Raw genomic sequence first — 25,895 nt, forward strand, 5'->3', positions numbered from 1 at the left:
TGTCTCAGCTAGGGTCTATAGCAAAGCTGAGGTTGTAACAGATCGACTTGAAGTTAATAGTAAGGTCTCTGATACCCTTGTGCTCTAATTGATTTCAGAATTTGGTGATACAACCACTTCCCTAGCAGCAAACCCAGATGCCACCACAATCAGCATCGAGGATCCTGGTGAAACCCCAAAGCATAAGCCAGGACCCCTAAGAGGCTTGGGGAGAGAAGAAGATGATGAGTTACTAGGAAACGATGACTCTGACAAAACTGAGGTTTGGACTTGTGTTTGAAATTTTTTTTTTCTTTGAAGTTTTAAAAACCTCATGCATGCATTTATTGCAGTTTCCTGTGTGCCAGGAACTTTTTGGCCAGCCGAGTAGTATTTCTAGTAATATTTTATAAATGGATCATGCTTGTGATTCACTAGAGGGGTACTCGATTTGTAGCAGTGTGTTCACAGGCTTGTGAAATAGTGGAGAGCTGGGTGTGCTTTGTGGAACTCCATGAAATATGAAAAGAAGTACCAAAGTTTATACCAAATTAAATACCAGTATATACTAGACATCACAGCAAGAGCTCAGACTTAGGAGCCTGAGTTTGAGTCCTGGTCTGGCCAGTAGTAATAGCTCTGTGGTCTTGGGTAAGATATTTTAATTTCCCTAAGCCTGGATTTCCTCATCTGAAAGTAATATATTGACTCTTCTCATCATTATAATCACAATAGCTGACATTTATTCAGTGTTTACAGAGAAGGCGATGGCAGCCCACTCCAGTGTTCTTGCCTGGAGAATCCCAGGGACAGGGGAGCCTGGTGGGCTGCCGTCTGTGGGGTCACACAGAGTCGGACATGACTGAAGTGATGCAGCAGCAGCAGCATTCAGTGTTTAATAGCTGCCAAATACCATTTAAAGTTCTTCACTTGGATCATCTCATGTAATCCTCAAAACAACCCAATATGCAAGGAACTGTTCTTATACTCATTTTATACTTGATCTTAGCCAAAAGGCCAGGAAGCAGTCATATGCTCATTTTACAAAAGAGAAACCGGAGGCAGAGTTTAAGTGACTTGCCCCAGGACATGCAACTGGCAGGTGCAGATGGAACTTTAAACTGAGGCCATCTGAGTCCTTCTGTACTAGAGTTGTTTAGCTGCTAAGTCATGTCTAACTCTTTGTGACTCCATGGACTGTAGCCTGCCAGGCTCCTCTGTCTATGGGATTTCCCACTCAAGAGTACCAGCGTGGGTTGCCCTTTCCTCCTCCAGGGGATCTTCCCAACCCAGGGATCAAATTTACATTTTCTGCATTGGCAGGTGGATTCTTTACCAACTGAGCCACTGGGGAAGCCCCAATAATTAATCTAATCCTCCCTGTAACCCTATAAGGCAGATCTGTTAGCTATACTTTTTAGATTAGGAAGACTGAGATGAGTCTAGTGATTTGATGAAGCTGCCCCCTAGTGGAGGGACCAGGATTTAAAACCTTTTAATAAGCAAACACCCTCTTTCAACAACACAAGAGAAGACTCTACACATGGACATCACCAGATGGTCAACACCGAAATCAGATTGATTGTATTCTTTGCAGCCAAAGATGGAGAAGCTCTATACAGTCAGCAAAAACAAGACCAGGAGCTGACTGTGGCTCAGATCATGAGCTCCTTATTGCCAAATTCAGACTTAAAGAAAGTAGGGAAAACCACTAGACCATTCAGGTATGACCTAAATCAAATCCCTAGTGATTATACAGTGGAAGTGAGAAATAGATTTAAGGGACTAGATCTGATAGATAGAGTGCCTGATGAACTGTGGACTGAGGTTTGTGACACTGTACGGGAGACAGGGATCAAGACCATCCCCATAGAAAAGAAATGCAAAAAAGCAAAATGGCTGTCTGAGGAGGCCTTACAAATAGCTGTGAAAAGAAGAGAAGAGAAAAGCAAAGGAGAAAAGGAAAGATATAAGCATCTGAATGCAGAGTTCCAAAGAATAGCAAGAGGAGATAAGAAAGCCTTCCTCAGTGATCAATGCAAAGAAATAGAGGAAAACAACAGAATATGAAAGACTAGAGATCTCTTCAAGAAAATTAGAGATACCAAGGGAACATTTCATGCAAAGATGGGCTCAATAAAGGATAGAAATGGTATGGACCTAACAGAAGCAGAAGATATTAAAAGAGATGGCAAGAATACACAGAAGAACTGTACAAAAAAGATCTTCATGACCAAGATAATCATGATGGTATGATCACTCACCTAGAGCCAGACATCCTAGAATGTGAAGTCAAGTGGGCCTTAGAAAGCATCACTACAAACAAAGCTAGTGGAGGTGATGGAATTCCAATTGAGCTATTTCAAATCCTGAAAGATGATGCTGTGAAAGTGCTGTACTCTATATGCCAGCAAATTTGGAAAACTCAGCAGTGGCCACAGGACTGGAGAAGGTCCGTTTTCATTCCAATCCCAAAGAAAGGCAATGCCAAAGAATGCTCAAACTACCGCACAGTTGCACTCATCTCACGCACTAGTAAAGTAATGCTCAAAATTCTCCAAGCCAGGCTTCAGCAATACGTGAACTGTGAACTTCCAGATGTTCAAGCTGGTTTTAGAAAAGGCAGAGGAACCAGAGATCAAAGTGCCAACATCCACTGGATCATCAAAAAAGCAAGAGAGTTCCAGAAAAACATCTATTTCTGCTTTATTGACTATGCCAAAGCCTTTGACTGTGTGGATCACAATAAACTGTGGAAAATTCTCAAAGAGATGGGAATACCAGACCACCTGATCTGCCTCTTGAGAAGCCTGTATGCAGGTCAGGAAGCAACAGTTAGAACTGGACATAGAACAACACACTGGTTCCAAATAGGAAAAGGAGTACTTCAAGGCTGTATATCGTCACCCTGCTTATTTAACTTATATGCAGAGTACATCATGAGAAACGCTGGGCTGGAGGAAGCACAAGCTGGAATCAAGATTGCCAGGAGAAATATCAGTAACCTCAGATATGCAGATGACACCACCCTTATGGCAGAAAGTGAAGAGGAACTAAAAAGCCTCTTGATGAGAGTGAAAGTGGAGAGTGAAAAAGTTGGCTTAAAGCTCAACATTCAGAAAACGAAGATCAAGGCATCTGGTCCCATCACTTCATGAGAAATAGATGGGGAAACAGTGAAAACAGTGTCAGACTTTATTTTTCTGGGCTCCAAAATCACTGCAGATGGTGACTGTAGCCATGAAATTAATAGACGCTTACTCCTTGGAAGGAAAGTTATGACCAACCTAGATAGCATATTCAAAAGCAGAGACATTACTTTGCCAACAAAGGTCCATCTAGTCAAGGCTATGGTTTTTCCTGTGGTCATGTATGGATGTGAGAGTTGGACTGTGAAGAAAGCTGAGCACCGAAGAATTGATGCTTTTGAACTCTGGTGTTGGAGAAGACTCTTGAGAGTCCCTTGGACTGCAAGGAGATCCAACCAGTCCATTCTGAAGGAGATCAGCCCTGGGATTTCTTTGGAAGGAATGATGCTAAAGCTGAAACTCCAGTACTTTGGCCACCTCATGCGAAGAGTTGACTCATTGGAAAAGACTGATGCTGGGAGGGATTGGGGGCAGGAGGAGAAGGGGACGACAGAGGATGAGATGGCTGGATGGCATCACCGACTTGATGGACGTGAGTCTGAGTGAACTCCGGGAGTTGGTGATGGACAGGGAGGCCTGGCGTGCTGTGATTCATGGGGTTGCAAAGAATCGGACACGACTGAGCAACTGAACTGAACTGAACTGATGGTAAAAGTGATAGATGAATATAGAAGAGTTTGGTCTTTTGTATTTCTTGAGTTTCTCTTCGATCCTCTGTCTTTCTCTGTCTGGGTAGCTAGAATAAGGAAATTCTGTGTTCATTATGTTTTATTTTACCTCTGACAGTTACTTGCTGGACAGAAGAAAAGCTCCCCCTTCTGGACATTTGAATACTATCAGACGTTCTTTGATGTAGACACTCACCAGGTCTGTAAACCAGTTTCACCTTTCTTTTGATGTATAATGCAGACTTATTTCTTCTGCTGTTAAACAGTCAAGTAATGTGACAGGTATTGCATACTGGATATGGTCTGCAAAAGGAAAGGGTTATTGGCACTTGAAAATACTAAATGAAATAATAAAACAATAATAAATAATAAAAGCCCTAATAACCGTTTCAATTTTGCAGTAGTTAAACTTTACTAAACTTTAAGAAAGAAAATCATCTGTAGACTTACTGCTATGCTGTTTTGCAGGTCTTTGACAGAATAAAGGGGTCTCTTTTGCCAATACCAGGAAAAAACTTTGTAAGATTGTATATCCGCAGCAATCCAGATCTCTATGGTACGTGTAGCGCCGTTTTGGTTCTTTTTCATGTACCGGCTAAATGCAGATGAGGGTGTGGGTTGCCTCGAAAGCTGGCGAAGCACACTGTTGGGGCACGAGCGTTATGTGTCTCTTCTGAGCTTCAGTAGCAGCTCTTGCAAAGAATTTTGGAGAAAAGGCAGTTACGTGTTTGATTAATGCCATGATGACGACAATAGTGTGTCCTTTGAAAGTCTTTAAATGACATCACAAACTTGAGACCAATTAAGTCACTTCATATAGAGGAGATTATTGATGTTAATTTTAGAGGATTTGGTGGTTGGGGTGAGTGTGGAGGAGGCTCTCTTACACTTACTCATTGATATGCTGAGTTCCAGCTCTGCCCCTCAGGCAGGCTGGCTTCCCCGTGGGAGTTTGTAAGGGGATGAGCCTGGGGATTGGTGTCATCCCAACCTCCCTGCTGTCTGAGGAGGGGCCAGAGGTCCATCCAGTGCCTCTGAGGGAAAGGGTTCCAGCACTGTTGACCTCTGTGTTTGAGGGGAGAAGAGAGCCAGAGACTCTGAGTGCTTCTGTGTGCAGATGCTGTACGCAAGACGTGGTGTACCTGGGCATAGCTAATTCTTTCAACGACCTTTGAGGCAGGTGCTATTATCCCCATTTCTCTAATGAAGGACCTGATGCTCAGTGTTCAATAATTTATATGTTCAACCCTAAACAGTAAGTATTAGAGCAGTTATACATGTTGATTATAAGAGGAAAAGGAATTCATGCGAATCTGTTGTGTACCAATCAGTACATACACTCTTTAATCCTTTCAAGAGGGCAACGTATTAAGTGCTATTATCTCTGTTTTCCATGTGAGAAAACTAAGGTTAGAAGTTGTCAAACCAAGAACTCCCATTCTTATGGGACAACATTATGGATGAACTGGGAGGGTATTATACTTTAGTTCAATAAGTCAGACAGAAAAAGACATCTGTGTGATTTCACTTATATGTGGAATATGAGAACTAAAACTGGTGAATCTAACAGAAAAGAAACAAAGGCACAGACACAGAGAACAAGCTAGTAGTTACCAGAGGGGAGAGGGGAGGGAGGAGGGGCAGGATAGGGTAGAGGGTTAGGAGGTACAAACTGCTTATGTATAGAATAAATAAGCTAGAAGGATGCAGCACAGGAAATATAGCTAACATTTTATAATAACTAAAAATGGAATATAATTTTTAAACATTTGACTCCCTATGTACACTTGAAATATGTAATATTATATAATCAATCGACTATTTATTATAAATAGTTGACGTAGAACTGGCCCCTGGTTTGGGCTTCCTAAGTGGTGCCAGTGCAGGAGACATAAGAGATGTGGGTTTGATCCCTGGGTAAGGACAATCCCCCGGAGGAGGACTTGGTGACCCACTCCAGTATTCTTGCCTGGAGAATTCCTTGGACAGAAGAGCCTCGTGGGCTAGAGTCCACGAGGTCTCAAGGAGTCGGACAGAACTGAAGCGACTACACACTCTCAGCACCCGGTTTAGTGTTAATATAAAGCCCCTACTTATTCTGTAAAACTGGTGTTTTTAAGCTCCAGAAACTTTTCATCAAATGTTATGGATGTTGTCCAATATTTAGAACCAGTTAAAGTGGAACTGCTCTAATGGACGCTGAGGAAAGTCTCCTTTCCACTCACCTTTGATCCTGAAACATTCTTCTTTACACAGCACTGTTAACCTCATGAGTTCATGTTGTTGTTCTAGTTTCTGAGTCTTGTCTGACACCTTGCGACCCTACAGACTGTAGCTCAGCAGGCTCATCTCTCCACAGGATTCTCCAGGCGAGAATACTGGAGTGGGTTGTCATTTCCTTCTCCAGGGGATCTTCTGGACCCAGGAATCGAACCTGCATCTCCTGCATTGTCAGGCAGGTTCTTTACCACCTGAGCCACTGGGGAAGCCCTCATGAGCTCATAGACATGCTTAAAAAAAGAAAGTACAGGATTTCTCTGGCAGTCCAGTGGTTAAAACTCTGCACTCCCAATGCAGGCGACATAGGTTTGATCCCTGATCAGGGAAGACCCCCCCATGCCACATAGTGCAACCAAAAAAAAAAAAAGTACAACTAGAAAAAATAAAATTTTTTAGTAGAGAGGGCTGACCTTGTGGGGTGGGTTGGAGGAAGGTGGTCAGGACAAGATAACAGAAGAGCCAGTCTGCGGGATCTAAGGGAAAGATGAACGAATTTGACTACATTTACACCAAAATTTAAAATTTCTACACCACAAAATAAACCATAAACAAGGTAAAATAAATAAATAAACCACAGACCAAAGATAATATTTCAGAGCACATAACCCACAAAAGATAAAAACAAGAATACATGTAGAGTGCCTACTGATTATAAGAGTAAAACCAATTATAAGTTCTAGCAAAAAATAAGCAATTCACAGAAAAGGAAACCCAAATGGCCAATAAATACATGAAAAAATGCTTATCCACACCTGTAATAGGGCTTCCCAGGTGGCACTAGTGGTAAAGAACCCACCTGTGAGTGCAGGAGACCTAAGACATGCCGATTCGATCCCTGGGTTGTGAAGGTCTGCAGGAGGGCATGGCAACTCAAGTATTCTTGCCTGGAGAATCCCACGGACAGAGGAGCCTGGCGGGCGACAGCCCATAGGGTCGCAAAGAGTCAGACACCATTGAGGTGACTTAGCACATGCCTGTAATCAGGGAAATAAAAACTAAAACGGGATATCATATATGTGTGTCAATTTAGCCATCATACAACTTGGCTTGTCTTCATTTATTCATTCAGTTAACAAATATGAAGCACTTACTATTCTAGGCACTGGAGGTACAGCAGTAATAAAAAGACGAAAGTCCCTGCCCAGAGGCAGTTTATAATCTAAGTTTAACAATAGACAAAGAAAATAGGTGAAACAGTGTGCTAGTGATAAATGCTAAGGTAAAAATTTAAAAGCGGAGAAGAGAGACAGTAGAAATTTATGTAGGTGGGTGGATTCTGAGTAAACACCGGAAGGAATTGGGAGCAATACAAGTAAGTATCTCAGAGAAGAGCATTTGAAAAAGAGAGTTCTGGGACCTCTCTGATGGTCCAGTGGCCAAGACTTTGTCCTCCCAATGCAGGGGCCCCACTTTGATCCCTGTTCAGTGAATTAGATCCCACGTCCGTAACTATGACCCAGCACAGCCAAGTAAATACATAATATGGAAGAGAGAGCTCAGCATGTACAAAGGCCTTGAGGCAGGAACTTGCCTCGTGTGCTCAAAGAGCAGTGAAGACACTAGTGTGCCCGGGCTGGAGTGAACAGGGCCTCTAGGAGATGAGCTCAGAGGGCCAGTGTGGAGGGACACATCCTGTAGGATCTTGGAAGCAAGTAACGACTTTGGCTTTAGCTTGAATGAGATGCCATTGAAGGGTCTAAACAGAGAGGAGCGATAACTCTGAAGTCAGCTTTTCATAAACATTGGTATCAAGTGTTGCCAAGGATATGGAGCCATGGGACCTTGTGTAAAATGTGGGTGGCTATGTAACTGGTGCCACAAATTGGAGCAGTCTGAAGATGCTCCTGCCCTACAACTTAGCAGTTCTCCTCCTAGATGAATAAGAAGACATATAGAAGAGTATTATTCTTCATTGCCTCCTCATTGCTTGTAATTAGCAAATATTTTGAAATGACCAAAGTAAATATGATGTGTTCATATACAGAATTATGTAGGTTTTAGAAATGGATTTGATCTATAAGCATCAACAAGGACACATCTCAGAACAGTAGCCGATGAAAAGAAGCATGTTGGAGAAGGATATGAGTAGTACTGCAGCATTAGAAAGATTTGAAAACTAAGCATGATGAGTGCACCAGTGTTTATCATTCTTTGGGCTTTTCTTTCTGTTAGAAATATTTGATAATATAAAAATGCACAATGCAAACGAAGTTAACGCTTCCTCCCACCCCACCCCACAATTGGAGTAGGACTTTGGCAGGCATGAGCAAGAGAGCAGGCAGCGTGAAGCCTGGGGGCAGGCCTGGGAGGAGCAGGTGGTGTGTGTCTCTGGAGGCCACGCCTCCTGGGTGCCTGAGCGCAGCACACAGTGCCTGTGTCTGTCACACATCGCTGTGTCCCCAGCACCAGGGCCCAGAGCAAAGGAGGGAGGTAGTAAATGACAGTGGACGGGATAGTCTCTGCTTCCTAGTTATGGTACTAGAATATTTTGATCGCTTGTGGTCGCCTGCTTCGATGGTCTCGGCCCATCAGTAACACATGGTTAGTTTTGTTCATTTGTTCAATAAAGCTTTGGGGGATTTTTAAATTACTGTTACTGGTTGTAAGGGTTTTTTGTTTTTTTTTTTTGGTTGTTGTTACACTGTTTATGTGCTAGGCATGCAGAATACTGCAGTGAACAGGATCTGATCCTTGGCTGTAACAGAGTGCCCGCAGGCTAGTGAGTCAGCGACGCTGCTTGGGAAGCTGATGTTGGTGACTCTTTGGAGCTCCCCAGTCAAGTGCTTGTTGTGTATCCTTTCCCACCTTCAGGAACCAACTTGGCCTCAAAAAGTGCTCATCCATTTCTGCCAATCATCTCCCCCAGCGCAGTAATTTTCTTAATTTTGTGATATGTCAAGGTGCCTACAGTTATCCAAAAGAAAAAACCCTACAGAATATTACTGAAATTGAAAAATGAAATTCTTAAAATCTATTAAAATCTCTAGATTTATAAATTGTATTTGTTCATATAGTCCTTTTTCTAGATGGGGAGAAACAAGAGTGGTCATGAAATCAAGAGAAATGATGAAAGGGACTTCTAAAGCATGGTGTACTCATTCACTTAGTGGAATATTTTGTAATCATTAAAAAGAATAAGCTGAATTTTATGGGCTTCCCAGGTGGCGCTAGCAGTGAAGAATCTGCCTGCCAATGCAGAAGACATAAGAGACATCGGTTCAGTCCCTGGGTTGGGAAGGGCCCCTGGAGGAGGGCATGGCAACCCACCCCAGTATTCTTGCCTGGAGAATTCCATGGACAGAGGAGCCTGGTGGGCTACAGTCGATAGGGTCGCAGAGAGACAGACACAACTGAAGTGACTTATAAATAGCTATAGTAGAATCTCCAGGACATGATAAGGTGGAAGTACATATGCATGTTAGCATTTCTTTAAAGCACACACACAAATATGCATCTGCTTTTATGTGTATAGAAATCTCTGGCAGGGTTCACCAGAAACTGGTTATGGTGGTGAGTTCTGTGGAAGAGAATGAATAGCTAGGGAGCAGAGAGAAAGAAGGTTAATTTTCTCTGTATCCCCTTTTGAACAATGCACTGTGTGTGTGTATTACTTTTTCATTAAAAAAACACAGGAAAAAAGCAAGCCTTATATACGCACTCACATACACAGACACCCATGGTGATTTGTTAGATTAAATGAACTCTTTCCTAAAGCTTGCCCTACTCCTTTGTTTAGACAGCAAAGGACCTATATAATTTTAATTATTTTTTTCTCTGGCATTAACATTTGATACTTACGTAAAGGGAGTAACCTTTGCTTCCTGTATCCTCCACAGGTTTGTTAAACCTGTGAAGGTTTAACAAAACGTCCATGAATTTTTTTGGATGATCTTCCAACAAGAGACGTATAAACAAATCAGTGTCTTCATTCACCTAATTGAGGAAGGTGTTTTTGTTTTGTGCATTTCAATCCCCACAGTCTTTAAGGCAGCTAATTACTGAGTTGTGTATTTGACCTTTTAAAAAGAAAATTCCCACTTAACAATACTGATTCCATCTCAAGTTCATTTTCCATTGCTTCCATGAAGCTGGTTCGTCATTTTCTTGTCTGAGTTTTCTGGTTTGCTTTGCAGGCCCCTTTTGGATATGTGCCACATTGGTCTTTGCCATAGCAATCAGTGGGAATCTTTCCAACTTCTTAATCCATCTGGGAGAGAAGACATACCACTACGTGCCCGAATTCCGAAAAGGTTGGTGAATAGCTTGACTTATTTGGAATGCTGTCAGTTGGTAACTGTGAGTTCTTGGACCCCTGTCTGTAGGTCCTGCAGCCCATTTTCCTGTATAAGGGTTCAAAACTAATCATCTGTCCATATAAATCCACATAGTCTTTTTATCTTTTGTTTTGTTAAAATAATCTAAAATGTTCTATTTTAACCATTTTTAAGCATGTGATTCAGTGGCATTAAGTATATCCACAATATTGTGAATCTCTGTACTCTTCTGGTACACTGTAAGGCAAGGCCCCATAGCAATCAGAATGTCTCCAAAGAAAAATGTACAAAATAAGTAAAAAGCAGTGTGTAGAAAAGTCTCCACTGTAGCGTTATTTGTATTATCCAACTGTTAGCAGCAGTAGGGGCCTTCTTATTTAAGGCATGATGACTCAGCTAGCTATGTCTGTAGCCATTAATTATGAAGCACTTAGAACAACGTGGAGAACTCATAATCCAAACTTACGCCAGTGCTGGTAGCAGCTTTGTTAAAGAGAAGTCTGCAGACGGTCAGAGCCGAGAAGGGAGAATGCAGAGGTGAGAGTGTCCTGGTGAGGGTGGGCTTGTGGGTGACATTCTTATTTTAAAACTTCCTTTCTAGGGACTTTTCCTGGTGGTCCAGTGGTTAGGATACCGAGCTTCCACTGCTGGGGGCCTGACTTTGATTCCTGGTTGGGGAACTAAGATCCCACAAACTGTGCAGTACAGTCAAAAAAATAAATAAAACTTCCTTTCATGTGGCAGTATTGGATAGCTGGGGGCAAAAAACAGCTTTTAGGGACTTGCAGATGACAGCCACCCAAGGTAGGAGTGTTTGGCTGTGCAGGAGATCGGCCTTTGCTCCTTGCTCTGTCCTCTCCCTTCCTTGCTCTGTCCCTGACGGCCTGCTCTCCTGTTGAGAAGCTGTGTAAGAGCGTGGGCTCGGGCCCCCAGCCATCGGCTTCTGCCTCCAGCTTTACTCACCAGCTTCTACCTTGTTGGGCAAATTATTTCATCTCTCTTGACCTCAGATTCCTTGTCAGTGAAATGGGAATAAGAATGTCTATATTATAGGGCTAAGAATAAAGAAGTGGTGTCTGTAAAGAGGTTAGAATAGTGCCTTGTACAAAAAGGATTCGGTAAAATGAACTGTTGGCATATATGTATGTACCCATACCCGTGTGTCTACGGAATAATGTTTTTACCTGTCTCTGTGTCCATGTAGCCTTCCTTTCCTCCCCTCCGCTCTCCGTGCCTGTTTTCCCTTCTCTCTTCCATTATGGAGTCAGTCCCAACTCCATTTGTCAAGTGATCTTGGTTTAAATTTAACTCAATCATTGTTATCCATGAGCTATCAGTCTGCCTTCAAGTAGTTCAGTGGTTAAGTAAAGAAAAATAGGTAACTGGATATTGCTGTAATGAATGGCTTGTGTTAATTTCTGTGTCAGAGGTCTGTAGAAGTATATTGACAGAGAAGAGGAGTGAGTCACCCTACCTGGGGGTGTGGAAGCTGGGAGGGAGGGGGGAGGGCAGGGGGCGGGGGTCCTTGTCTGTTCTTATTCCTGTTGGACTGGGCATCCCAGTGTCAGGGTGTCTTGGGATATATATGCTAGTGAGGTCGTCATTGAATCAGTCAGTCAATATTTTTCCATTTTATGTAAAGAGTATAAGTGACACATCCGAGGTCAGATCCTGCTTCTCCACTTATTAATTATTTGACCCTAACCAAACCACTTAGCTCTCTGGTCTTATTTCCTCATCTCTGGAGTAAAGATATAGTTTATATGAAATAATATATTTATATATCACTTAACAGTATAAAAGCTTATTCTTGATTGGGCATTTATTATTTATCAGTCAGTGTTCTAAACATACAGTTTTTACTCATTTAATTCTAATAGTCTTATAAGGTAGTGCACTGTTATTATTCCCATTTTACAGATGAGGATACTGAGGCAGGAAAGTTAAGTAACTCACCACTCATCTATTAATATAAGTGACAGAGCTGGGCATCCGAGGTGGTTCAGTGGTAAAGAACCCACCTGCCAGGTAGGAGATCTGGGTTCAATCCCTGGGTTGGGAAGATCCCTTGAAGAAGGAAGTGGCAACCCACTCCAGCAATTCTTGCCTGGGATGTCCCCCAGACAGATCAGCCTGGCAGGCTGCAGTAGCCCATGGGGTGGCAACGAATCAGACACTACTTGGTGACTAAGCAGCAAGTGGCAGAGCTAGGATCAGCGTCTGTATATACAGTCTGTAGCTCTGATCGTTATACGGTGTCACCTCTCAGAAAAGCACCCAGTGTAACGCCTGACACCCAGTGGACAGCCATCGTCATAGCAGCAGTTTCCTGCCTCTTCCTTTCCTTATTCAAGAAAAAGGCAGTAGATCAGCAAAATTACATTTGACTTAGTGACAGAGTTACTTACATGAAAAAACTGCTCTGGGAGCTGGAGAGTGTTTTGGACAATCACATATCTTACCCAGAGCCTGGCCATAGTTGTTAGGAGTGCTTTTGTTCTTGCCAAGAGCATTTGACGGATTACCTGCTGATTTTCACGTGGGAAGGGCTGGTGTTGTGGACTGAGCCACACTTATGATCCTCCACTCCAGAAGAGTGAAGCCGAACCCTCCAGGGCATGCTGCTGCTGGGAAGGAGGAGGGTCGGAAAGTAAGTAATGCAGTGAACGCTGCTGCTCTGAGGAGTCACTCAGTAGCATTTGCACCACAGAGACAAGGATTATTTAAAGAAGAAAGTGGAACTGGAGAATATTTTAAGCAATTCATCAATGAGCTGAAACTCCCTGTTTCAGAGACAGAAGGAACTCTAAATAGCACACGGAACAAGTTAATCTGTTCCCAGGGTATTTTCATAAATTTGCTAAAGAAATCAGTGTCAGCTTTTGTTATATTAGGAAAGAGGACGTGTTCTTCCAAGGGGATAGTTGACTTTTATTTGATTGAAATGCTCCGTGTATTTAAATACTTGTAGTGTGGTCCTCGGAAGCATTTCAGTACATAATTCAGTCGTTTAATACTATTAGTCGTTAGTTATAAAGTGAATTATAGAAACCATAGGAGAGACTGCTAGTCATCATCACAAAGACAGACGCTGAAGGAACATGGATTCGGCACATTTATCGAGCATCTGCTGCTTATCGGGTACCTTGCCAGGCTCAGGGACCGAAACCAGTAAGACATCACCCGCTGACCCAGTGAGGCAGATGGACACCCCTGCAGGGAGTGAGTCCAGTGGGTCCCAGAAGTAGCGCGACAGTGGAATTGCAACTTGTGTCTTCTCGCCCTCAGTGTCCATCGCAGCCACAATCATCTACGCCTATGCCTGGCTGGTTCCTCTCGCACTCTGGGGTTTCCTTGTATGGAGAAACAGTAAAGTTATGAACATCGTTTCATATTCATTTTTGGAGATTGTATGCGTCTATGGATATTCACTCTTCATTTATATCCCCACGGCAGTAAGTACCACACTTACTCTGAGTGAGGCCACAATTATTCAGCTGGCATCATTATTTCTAACCTAACACTGATGTGCATCTAAAAAAATAACCTCAGAATTTAGAAATTTTCTGGGAATGGGGGCCAGGGAGCCTAGTTCCTTCTGTGCATCTTGGGCCCTTCATTAGGGAAGCGTTCCCCTCGGTCTGCACACGGGTGGGATTTCTGTGGGCTGTGCTCGGAAACCCAAGTGGCATCAAGGGCTCCACTGCTGATGGGCTCCCAGGCCTTTATGAGCACATGTGCCTGGAATGAACAAATGCCACTCTGACAAACCCTCCCCGCCCTCCTTTTCTTTCAGATATTGTGGATCATCCCCCAGAAAGCGGTCCGTTGGGTTCTAGTTATGATTGCCCTGGCCATCTCGGGCTCTGTCTTGGCAATGACCTTTTGGCCAGCTGTTCGTGAGGACAACCGACGCATCGCATTGGCCACAATTGTGACGATTGTGTTGCTTCACATGCTGCTTTCTGTGGGCTGCTTGGTACGGTCTCGTTCCGATGCTCTTCTGGTGTGCTTTAGATGCCACGCTAAGACCTCAAACTGTCAGACACCATGGTTCTTTAAAAGCTGGCTCCCTGGAATAAATATTGTTTTAAATAGGCTCTGCTGGATGAGAAATAACAGTCATGAGAATTTGGTTGTAATCTCTGAGTTTACCTAATTTCTTTTTTTTCTGACTTTACCTGATTTCTGAAGTTTGGTTGATATTTGGTGTCTGGCTAGAGGAAGTAGGGATGAATGAGTATCTTCACTTAAGGCTGGGGAGCAGGGGTCCGGGAGTTCCACGTCTGCATGCCTTTGCTGGGTTTTTGCACATATTTAGATGGAGAACTTGAGAATGAAGTCAAAATAGAAAAGATAAGTTATTTTTAAGATGAACAACATTTAAAACAACGTTTAATGTGTTTGGGTATCTTTTTAGGAAGAGCATGTACTTTTTGAGTTAGACACATCCAGGTTAAAGATCAGCTCTATCTCTCACCAGCTGTGTGAACTTGGGCAGGGAACCTAACTTCTCTGGATCTCTTAATCTGTAACGTGGGTATAATAGTTCTTGCCACAGAAAACCGTTCTGAGGCTAAAATAATACAGATAAAGCACTTAACCTAGAACTTGTCCTGTAAATGCCCATAAGTTAGGTCCATTTCCTTTGATCTTAACGAGATACGGTTTTTTAATTTCTATACACACTGTGTATGAAATTGGCTGCCAGTAGCCGTAACCAGGCCTGGTATAGGTTTTTTAAAAATTTTGAGTCCAAGAATGTTAAGGTCGTTGATGCCCATAGGAAGATGTCCACATAGCACATGGCCAGACCGTTGGTCAGGCTTTGCAACAGGAGTTAATATATCTTTGGCACTATCCGATCTTTAATATTTTCTCTAGACAATCATAGTCTCATTGAGTGCTTTAATAAGATCCCAATACTTTATCATTCAACAAGTCTCCTAGAAAGTACCAAGTTCTGAAACACAGGGTTGGTTGACATGCGTTTTACATGTGCCTAAGCTTTAACCCCTTGAGACAGAGGACTCGCAGCAGAGTGACACTCTTCATGTTTGGTACTTGGAACCTCCGGACTGATGCGTTCAAATGCTGTGACCCTCCTGTGTGCTGAGGAAGAATGTGCTTTTCATTGAAACTGACTCTCTCGATGTAACACCTCTCCCTGGCATCTTCCCATCTCTGTTTAGAATTTTGTGTGTGTGTTACATTCCTTGTTAAGAAGTTGGTGAAGGAAAGGAGGCAGGAGAAAGGTATTGCCATGTTCAGTTCTGTAAAGAATAGAGAGGAGCAAGGCAGACAGGGCTGCAGAGCAGGGAGGTAGTGTTGTTAACACATTTAATTTGGTACCTGCAGCCAGGATCTTTTACCTCCTGTGCCTACTACTCCCTCTTGGGGTAAACGACACTGAAGTTAGGGTTTACCTGCCCATCTTACTACTCAGCAGTTTTCTAAAAGAGAGCATCATAACCAAGTAGAAAGAACACTGGACTGGGAACTTCTTGGCATTGAGTGCCTGGGCTTCCTTTTCTGTTAGGGAGATTTATATTTCATGGGCTTTAGTGAGACTCGATGAAATGGCTGTGAAAACCCTTCACATACTGTGATAGTTTTTTCAGATGTAAAGAAGTTATTAAAAGAGGCCTGAGTTATCAGAAATTGCCAGGGCCACTCTGTGGCCTGTTCTGCCGAGTCCCCCAGTAAGAGTGGTCCCGGGTCACAAAAAAGGGCAGTGCCCTTTCATTGATGCCTCTCCCTGGCGGCTTCCCATCTTTCTCCTGAACTTCTTACCCATACACAGAGACACACACACACACACACACACACACACACACACACACACACATGCCTGGTTGAGAAGTTGGAGGGGAGAAGGAGGCAGGAGAAAAGACATTGCCCTGCCCAGTTCTGAGGGTTCTGAGGGGCAGGTTGGACGGTGGAGCAGGCAGCTAATCGCAGGTACAGGACTTCTTGGAGGGGAGGCACAGTTTTCTCTCCTGGAGGAAGGGGAACTGTCTGTTTAGCCAGGAGACCACCGTGCTTGGGGTTCTGTTGTCCACCCTGGAGTCGGCCGCCTCCGTTCTCTTCTGGGGGAGTTGCACAATGCAGGAGGGTGGAGGCAGACATTAGGAGACAGGCTTTAGTCTCAGCTCCATCACTCCTTACATTTTTGCTTATTAGCTTGCCCCTCTGGACCCTATCGGATACGACTGAGCGACTTCACTTTCACTTTTCACTTTCATGCGTTGGAGAAGGAAATGGCAACCCACTCCAGTGTTCTTGCCTGGGGAATCCCAGGGACGGGAAGCCTGGTGGGCTGCCATCTATGGGTCGCATAGAGTCGGACACGACTGAAGCTACTTAGCAGCAGCAGCAGCAGCAGCAGCAGCTGGACCCTACCTCCTCACTTAGGAGAAGTGAAGACATGGTAGCATTTTTGCTGTTGTGAGGATGCATGATGCATGCAGTCATCATCACTGTATGGGAGAAAAAGGATCAGGGGAGTTATTTGAGCTGAGGGGCACTGGGTGAACTGGACAGCTTGGCCCTCTACTCTCCAACAGGAAACATGAATTGGTGTGTTTGCCTCAGGGCAGTGAAGTATATGACAGCCCCACACCTGCCGAGGGCTCCTTGGCGCTTGTACCTGCACTTGATCTAAGTTGATCCTGGAATACGCCTGGCAGGGATGACTAAGGAGGCACTAGAGTAGAGGGTGTGTTCTTGGCTGGTATGTTTGGAGATGCCCAAACCTATGTTTGGCTCCTCTGCAGGCTACCATCTGTTGGGTCACAGAGTCAGACATTACTGAAGCGACTGAGCATGCATGCAAGCCTATGTTTGAGGTGGTTACAGCTACAGATAGAATGTCTGTGCCCTGTTGTTTGTGAAATTAATTAGGGATTATTTTTACAGCTCTTTCATTCTGCAGATAAGACTTGTCCAAAGTCATAGTGTGAGTTCCTAGCAGAGCCAGGTTTAGAACCTGGGCTTCCTGGCTTGTTCTGTCTGGTGAGGGTTTCCTCCAGGAGCCTGGAAGTGAGTTGCTATTCTTGCATCCTGGGGGCGTCTTGGCCCAGAGCACGTGCGAGATAACTGGAGGGGTCAAACGCGAGCAGTGTGGGCTGGCCTCTGCTCGGGTTAGTGCCATTCTTCTCCTTCTTCAGAAAGCAGAGCTGCTGGAAGGGGCTCTGGGGAGGAAGGCTTTCAAAACTAATAGCATTTCTCCAGGAAGGTGACAAACTAGAGGGAGTCTGCAGCTAGAAACTTTTTGAAATGGACTGTTGAAGCGCTAACTTGAAATAGAAAGTGCCTTGGGGAAACTCCAGTGCGATGTGTTGGCGCCCCCTTCTGGCTGATAGAGGGTAGAGCTGGTGAGATGGTTCCTACTGATTTTTTATCTTTTTCACCTTCCTGAGGTCCCTGCTCCAGGCAGGAATGAAGCGCAGGCGGTGGTCACGGATTTATTAATGGGTTCACCTGTCCTTCGAACAACCCTCATTCAAGGCTATGAGACTGGTATTTTCCTGGGCTCACATTAGGCTTCTCAGACACCAAAACAGGTGGGAAGATCCTCCTTAATGTTTTCCAGTCTTCCACCTCCTTCTGATTTTTGACAGTTAAATTGTAGATGGTGAGTGGAAGCACTTATCAAACCTTTCATTTCCAGGCTGAAGAATTAAGAGGTAGAGGCTGCCTAGCACTTTCTTTGAAAGGTCTTTAGAGGGAGCCGACTGGTTTAGCAGCAGCCTGTCTTGGTTCAGTTCATTAAGTATTGATTGTTTATATAGTGTGCCAGGCCCTACATGAGGGGCTGGCGATGCAGAGACAAGAAGGACATGGTCTTCGGAGGAGAGACTGTGGTGATGAACAACTTGAGCTTTGTAGTTGGAAAGACGGACCAGTGAGTCCTGCCTGCATCTCTTGCTGCCATGTGTGCCTGACCAAATGACAGCCTCCCTGAGCCTCAGTTTCTTCATCTGTCAGATGAGAGTAATGAGAACAACCCCACCAGACTGTTAGGAAGATTGAGTCATAGGTAGCAAGTGCTTAATAAATGGTAGCAAACATTTAAAAGGCGTGCAGTCGAGTACAAGACAGAAATAGAGACAGTTCAGTGATGACCAGAGTGGTGGGAGAAATGTAGGGGCCATGAGAGCCCAGAAGAGCTCTTAGCGTGGAGTCTAGGCCATTGACCTGGACCATTATTTTTTAACTCTCCTCCTGGGTCTCCCTTTCCTGCAGGCCTACTTTTTTGATGCACCAGAGATGGACCATCTCCTAACAAGCACAGCTGCCCCAAACCAAACAGTTGTAGCAGCCAAGTCCAGCTAAAGAGGAAAGCAAGAGAGTATCTTTCATCTTCTCGCTGTGAGGTACAGTAACAATGGGCAGGGATGTCAGTCCTGTTGTTAACATCAAACATCAAGAGGCCCGGACCCTTTTATCCATCAGCGTGATCCAGTGTGGTGTGTGTGCCCACGCGTGTCCATGTGTATGTCCCTCTTGCTGAGGCTTCAGTGGGAAAGTCTACTCATTTGGCTTTATCCATTTGGGAAACTTGACTGAGCGACTAACACTTTCACTTTCACTCATCTGTCTTTCTCCATTTGGGAAACACAAGCTCCCAGATTCTTCTGTAAGAGGAGTTCCTGCTTTTTGGCTCTAGCATCTTCTCTACTCCCTGTCCCCTCTCCAACAGCACAATATAGATTTATTCCATTTGATTACAGTCTGATGGTTCTCTCCAGTTTCTCTGTGACTTGTCAGGCTGGCCTCAGACCTTGAGTATGACCTCTCTTTAATTACTCATGCAGTTCTCTGAAGGTTACCAGTTCTCATGCCTGGTTTGTTTTCTGGCCTCTTTGATGATTCCACTGTCGGTGGTTAGCCTAGGGTGTCAGAGTACAGGAAGAGGACCCTGATCCTCCTCGGCTGGTCTCTCGCCTCCCCCTCCCACTCCTCAGTATTCCGAGCCTGCAGCCTTGCTGAGTTGCTGCCATCACCGGAACGCATCCTGCCTTTGCACTAGCCAACCTAGTCATCTGAAGTGTTCCTTCCCTTCCAGCAGTCATTGCTTACCTTGTGATCCCATTACGCTCTCTATTATATGTCACTTTTTAAAAAGATTTTTTGGGACCATTTTTAAAGTCTTTATTGAATTTGTTATAGTATTGCTTCTCTTCTGGATTTTTGGCCACAAGGCATGTGGAATCTTAGTTCCCCGACCAGGGATCAAACCTGCACCACCTGCATTTTGAAGGGGAAGTCTTTTTTTCTTTTTAATTGGAGTACAGTGGCTTTACAGTGTTGTGTTAATTTCTGCCATGCAGCACAGTGGGCCAGCTGTACATATACATATATCCCCTCTTCTTGGAGTCTGTCTGCCACAGGCACATACCTGCAGTGAGAGGTGTATATTGAAGCATTTACAAAGACTGTTGTCAATCCATGTAGTAACTATTAAAGCTTAATTCCTTACTTTTTAATGAAAGAGAAATATTCATAGACGTTCTATTTTCCTTCCACTACCTCAGTGGGTTGTTTTTTGGAACCCACTGCCTTAGAATGAACATGTGGTAGCTTGTTTGCATAACTATTAAGTTGTCTGCACGCTTGTCCAGCTCATCCTGCAAATGGACTCCATTAACTGTTAGCAGAGAAAGCCTCAGGGCAGGATCTGAGGTCCACGGGGAAGGAACTCTGTTTCACTCACACTCCCAGGTCTTGGCTTAATGCCCACCTGGCACAGACAGAGCAAATGCTTCATTACTGTTGAGTAGATGGAGGTGACTTTGTAGGATTCAGGCAAGAGTCAGGATATGGGCTTTTACCCAGAGGTGTCTTGGCTTGCTGAGTCCTGGATCACCATTTACACTCTCACTTGAAGTTTATTTGAGGCACTGGGGACCTAGATAATCAGCTACAGTCTGCCTCAAGGCACCTTGGTCCATGGGTAAAACAGCTCATCAGATAAGGGCCAGGCGGTGGGCTAGGCTCTGTGAGAAGTGCCATGGCCAAGCTGTTAGTTGATGGGCACTGTGGGAGCACAGAAACACTGGCTCACTTGGCCTGGGGGAAGACTTCACAGAGAGGGTCTTGCTTGAGCAGAAGCAACTGATTGCCCGTTTTTCGGAAGAGCAGTTGGCTTCCCGTGGTTTTTGGGAGAGTGAAGATGCAGGCCATTCACTGAGACACTGCCATGTGCTGTGGACTCACATCACCTCGAGCAAGGAAACCTGAGCTCAGCTGCAGAGGGACAGAGGTGGAGGACACATAGCTGTCTGGCTGTCTGCCTCGCCTCGGAACACCTGACATCGACCTGGAGAGGGGCTCTCGCAGCCTGCTCCTGGGCTGGGACTTCAGTTCCTTCATACAGTTTGGTTATGATGTCTCCAGACCAAGTGTCCCAGGCGCTGTCAACCTTAAGAGAGTCAGAAGCTGGCATCTGGGAAGAGCCTAGCCCTCAGGGCCCTTGCTGACCCCCATCCTGATTTTCACAGGTTCGATGTCTCTGGGCTTTGCTCACATCTGTGAACTTGGGTGTCAGTGTCTCCGTTTGGGTATCCAGTCTCTAATCACTTCTACAGCCCTCTGCTCTACCAGCTGAACTGTCGAAGGGTGCTGGTGTCAAGTCTCTAAATGAGATAGTGACAAACAGTTTCTTTGGAGCCTCCCTGGCAGAAGCACCAGTTGCATTGTCAATGAGAAGGGCTGCCCAGAGCCCTGAACCCTGCAGATTTATGAGCTGACTGTGCCTCCCACTGTAATCTCTGGACTCCCAGCTTTCAGGAAAAGGAATGACTTTTTATCTTGCAGATAACCTTCCTCGTGTAAATCTGTGCATCGGAGGGCTTAGCCTGAAAGGAATTGCTGGGAGAGCATTAACCCCTTCTCTCCCTGGAACCTCAGGATCATAGAGGAGCCTCCGTTACTTGTAATCAGGGACGCTACCCCTACATAAGTCATCGGGATATTTTAAAGAACATTTTACTTTCTTCTTTCCTTCCTTCCTTCCTTTGTTCTTTCCTTCCTATTTTATATTTATCAGGTGGTTCAGATGGCAAAGAATCCGCCTGCAATGCAGGAGACCTGGGTTCAATCCCTGGATTGGGAAGATCCCCTGGAGGAGGGCATGGCAACCCACTCCAGTATTTTTGCCTGGAGAGTCCTCATGGACAGGGGAGCCTGGCGGGCTGCAGTCCATGGGGTTACAAAGAGTTGGACATGACTGAGTGACTAAGCACACAGCACATCACCTTAGAGCCAGTGCCATTTCTTCTCTGAGCCAGGACCCTGGTGAACCTAGGGAATCTTACTTTGGCTTGAGGGATGGAGTGTCTGAAGGACCGAATCCAGACTGGGACTGCCTTCCCAGGGGCAATGACAAGTGGTTCTATCCAGAGGAGGGCGACTGGCATATAATTATACTGCTGTGTGATATGGGCTTTATTAAGAGATGAGCAGAGGGCTTCAGGAAACTCCTTTGTAATTAAAACCCTCCTGATTTGATACCCAGGGTTTATATGCAATTATCCTTTCACTCACTCATGTCAAGAGTTCATTTCATAAGCCAAAACTTCAAATGTTTTTACTAGGTTTATACACATCCGTTCTTTTATTCTGAAATCAGCTTTAACTCAGTGCTATAATCCCCTTTAACACAGCATCCAAACTGCATGATTTCACAGCATAGCTAACATTAGCATAGCTAATTCTTTTCCACACCACGTCTGCAGTGTCCCTTCCCAGAGAAGCCATTTTCAATTCCTGGGCTATTTCTTTCTCAGTTTTCTTCTTTGTTCCCTTTCTTTGAGGAAAGTTGGAAGAACCTGCAATGGCAAGTGGGTCAACACAATAACGTTTTATTCTTTTATTTGATTTATTTAGTGGAAAATGTGTTGTTGTTGTTCAGTCACTAAGTTGTGTCTGACTCTTTGCGACCCCATGGACTGTAGCACTCCAGGCTGTTCTGTCCTCCACTATCTCCCAGAGTTTGCCCAAATTCATGTCCATTGAGTTGGTGATGCTATCTAACCATCTCATCCTCTCCTGTCCCTTTCTTCTTTTGCCTTCAATCTTTCCCAGCATCAGGGTCTTTTCCAGTGAGTTAGCTCTTCACATCAAGTGGCCCAAGTATTAAAACTTCAGCTTCAGCATCAGTCCTTCCAGTGAATACTCCGGGTTGATTTTCTTTAAGATTGACTGGTTTGATCTTCTTGCAGCTCAAAGGACCCTCAAGAGTCTTCTCCAGCACAGCAATTCAAAAGCATCAATTCTTCAGCCCTAAGCCTTCTTTATGGACCAACTCTCACATCCATGCATGACTAATGGAAAAACCATAGCTTTGACCATATGGACCTTTGTTGGCAGTGGTGATACCTCTGCTTTTGAATCTGCTGTCTAGGTTGGTCATAGCTTTCCTTCCAAGGAGCAAGTGTCTTTTCATTTCATGGCTGCAGTCACCGTCCGCAGTGATTTTGGAGCCCAAGAAAATAAAATCTGTCACTGTTTCCTCTTTCTCCCCTTCTACTTGCCATGAAGTGATGGAACTGGATAACTGGATGCCATGATCTTGGTTTTTTTTAATGTTGAGGTTTAAGCTGGCATTTTCACTCTCCTCTTTCACTCTCATAGACTGAATTGTATAATGAATCCCTAAGTACCCTTCCCCTCTTTTACTTTCAACAGTTGTCAACTCACAGCCAGTCTTGTCTCATCCATATACCCATATATTCTCCGTCTCTTTCCCCTGTATTGTTTGGAAGCAAATCTAGAACATCCTGTTCTTTCATACATAAACATTTATATTCTGTATCTATAAAAGATACTCTTTTCAGGGACTTCCCTGGTAGTCTAGTGGTTAGGATTCTGCACTTTGAATGACATGAACCTGGGTTTGATCCCTGGTCAGGGAACTAGATCCTACAAGCCACATAGTGTGGCCAAAAATAAACATAAAAGGCTAAAACAATCTTAAAAAAAAAATATATATATATATATATATGTATGTATATATATGTGTATATATGTATGTATATGTATATATATATATACACACACACACACACACTCTTTTCAAAACCTAGCTATAGTACCATAATCACATTTTAAAAATCATAATTATTTAATATCAAATACATTCAGTGTTTGAATTTCATATTGCAATTGGGTAGTGTATCTCTCAAATGCCTTTTATTTGTTTTTAAAGTTATTTATGTATGTATCTGATGGCACTGGCTCTTCACTGCAGCAGGCAGGGCCTCTGGTCTTCTTTGTGGCACACAGGATGTTTTAGTTGCAACATGTGGGGTCTGGTTCCCTGACCAGGGATCAAACCCAAACCCCCTGCATTGGGAATGCGGAGTCTTAGCCACTAGACCACCTTAAATGGGAAGGCACCTTAAAAGCCTTTTTTTTTCCTTTTTAATTGCAGGATAATTGCCTTTAAATGCCTTTTAAATTATAGAGTTCTATTCCATCTCTCTCTTTCTCTTTGCTTTTGCCATTTATTTGTTGAAAGCTCATTTATTGTGTATTTTGCTGATTGTTTCTCCATGGTTATCATTTAACATATAACTCTGTCCTCTGTTTTCTGTGAATTGATGGTTGTATCTAAAGGTTTGATCAGATTCAGATATGATTTTTTGGCAAGACTACTTGATGTGTGCTGTAAAATTCTTCCATCCATAAACTCATAATGTCTAATTATCTCTCTGTTTGATATTAGAAGCCATTAATAAGCTATGCTTAGATTCATTGATTCAGTAGGAGTTTTAAAACAATCATATTTCAATTCTATTTTTCTTCCTTTATTAACTAGAATATTTCTTTAATAAAAATTTCCTTTCATCTGTTTGGGTGTCCATTGATACAGTTTATGTATAAGAAAAGCAAGATAAATGATTGTTTTCTTTTTTACCTGCTTTCAAAATTGTAGTTGGTTCACTAGGACTCTGCAGCAATGACCAATTAGCTTCAGGCCATTGCAAATATAATGCTTACTGATGCTCAGATTGTCCTATATTTGGACACCAGTTGGCCCCTGGGTCTTGTTGGCACACTCTAGGAGTCTCTGTTAACTGCCTTGCTGTCTGTTATAACCAAATGTTCTCGGCTCATTTGAACTTTTCCTGTTCCAGACCCAGACTGAGCCATTTCTCTAAGGACTCCTGGTTCCATTCAGTGGGGAATGGAATTTTCAGGTCACAATCTGGATGCTAGTGTTGCTCGTTGCAAATGGCTTGGTCATTGTTTTCAGGCCTTTTCAGTGTGTATGGCTGTTGTTTGCTTGATGGAACATATGTGAGTTCATACTGATACTTCCAATTCCTGTTCAGTGCTACAGAGTTCTTACTAAATTGCTTTTATCATATATTCATATCTCCTTTCTCCTGTGTTGAAGATTTCACTTCTCACTGATACCATTGGTGATAGAATTGGACTGCCACATAAGTGTGTGCTCAGATGCTCAGTAGTGTCCGACTCTGCGGCCCTATGGACTGCAGCCCACCAGGCTCTTCTGTCCATGGGATTCTCCAGGCAAGAACACTAGAGTAGGTTGCCATTTCTTCCTCCAGGGGATCTCCTGACCCAGGAAATGAACCCAAGTCTCCTGCATCTCCTGCACTGGCAGGTGGATTCTTTACCACTGCACCACTTGGGAAACCCCTCACATAAGTACTTACCTGTTTATCTACCGTGCACTCATAATAATCTAGTAATAAAAGTTCCAAACTACCTTTAATTACTGGAAATGTTACTTTAAAATCTTTGAAGGGAAATCCCTGGCAGTCCAGTGGGTAGGACTCAGTGCTTTCACTGCTGGGGCCCAGGTTCAATCCCTGGCTGGGGAACTAGGATCCCACAAACTGTGCAGCATGGCATAAAAAAGATTAAAAAATTAAAATGAAATATTTGAAGTTTTTTAAGTTCTAGAGTATGCTTTTTCCTCCCTTGTCTGCTTGGAAACTTCCTATTTATTCTTCAGGACCTACTTTAGATATTCTATCCTTGATGAAGTTTTGCTTTACTTCTCCAGATAATATTACTTACTTATTTCTCTGGGCTGTGGTAGAGCTCTTTGTATGTTTCTCTTTTATGGCCATTTTCTTATTAACTGTGATTTCATAGACTGAGAGTTCCTTGAGGTCAGAGATTTATTTACCATTATAGCCCCAGCACTCAGCAGGCATTTGGGGAAAGCTTGATTTTGAACAAGGGAGGATTATATACATACCACATGGCATTCAAAACTTGGATCATTTGCCAAGTTGCTTGGAAACTCTTGTTGTTCATTGAGGACTGGGCCACTGGTGAATAATGGAGATAGGTCTTTACCTTCCCAGATTTTACAGCCCAATGAATTCTTCTTTTTTTAATTTATTTGGCTGCTCCGAGTCTTAGTTGCAGCACACAGGCTCTTTGATCTTTGTTGTAGCATGTGGGATCCAGTTCCCTGACCAGGGATTGAATCCCCAGGCCTACCCTCTGAGTTGAGAGCAGGGAGTCTTAGCCACTGGACCACCGGGAGAGTCCCCTAC

The 25,895-nt window shown here is 43.7% G+C and overlaps 1 protein-coding gene and 1 non-coding gene across 8 annotated transcripts in view; both read left to right on the top strand.

Moving 5' to 3' along the window:
* YIPF1 (Yip1 domain family member 1) overlaps nt 1-25,895 on the top strand; it is a 44,278-nt gene that overhangs the window by 14,099 nt on the left and 4,284 nt on the right. For 5 of the 7 annotated variants that reach the window (XM_070786509.1, XM_070786505.1, XM_019957432.2 and 2 more), the window contains exons 3-9: nt 99-262; nt 3,915-3,995; nt 4,265-4,352; nt 10,210-10,326; nt 13,639-13,805; nt 14,147-14,329; nt 18,598-18,728. In XM_070786509.1, the coding sequence (XP_070642610.1) occupies nt 99-262; nt 3,915-3,995; nt 4,265-4,352; nt 10,210-10,326; nt 13,639-13,805; nt 14,147-14,329; nt 18,598-18,687 (890 nt within the window). In that variant the 3' untranslated portion in view covers nt 18,688-18,728. Of the gene's footprint in view, nt 1-98; nt 263-3,914; nt 3,996-4,264; nt 4,353-10,209; nt 10,327-13,638; nt 13,806-14,146; nt 14,330-18,597; nt 18,729-22,577; nt 24,209-24,757; nt 25,284-25,895 lie in introns of those variants that run through there. The other 2 variants (XM_070786507.1, XM_070786506.1) reach the window with 2 other exon arrangements.
* TRNAE-UUC (transfer RNA glutamic acid (anticodon UUC)) lies at nt 25,137-25,208 on the top strand. Its single transcript has one exon. It is a non-coding gene; the product is annotated as a tRNA-Glu (tRNA).

The sequence above is a fragment of the Bos indicus genome, chromosome 3, assembly GCF_029378745.1.
Source record: "Bos indicus isolate NIAB-ARS_2022 breed Sahiwal x Tharparkar chromosome 3, NIAB-ARS_B.indTharparkar_mat_pri_1.0, whole genome shotgun sequence".
NCBI classification, from domain to species: domain Eukaryota; kingdom Metazoa; phylum Chordata; class Mammalia; order Artiodactyla; family Bovidae; genus Bos; species Bos indicus.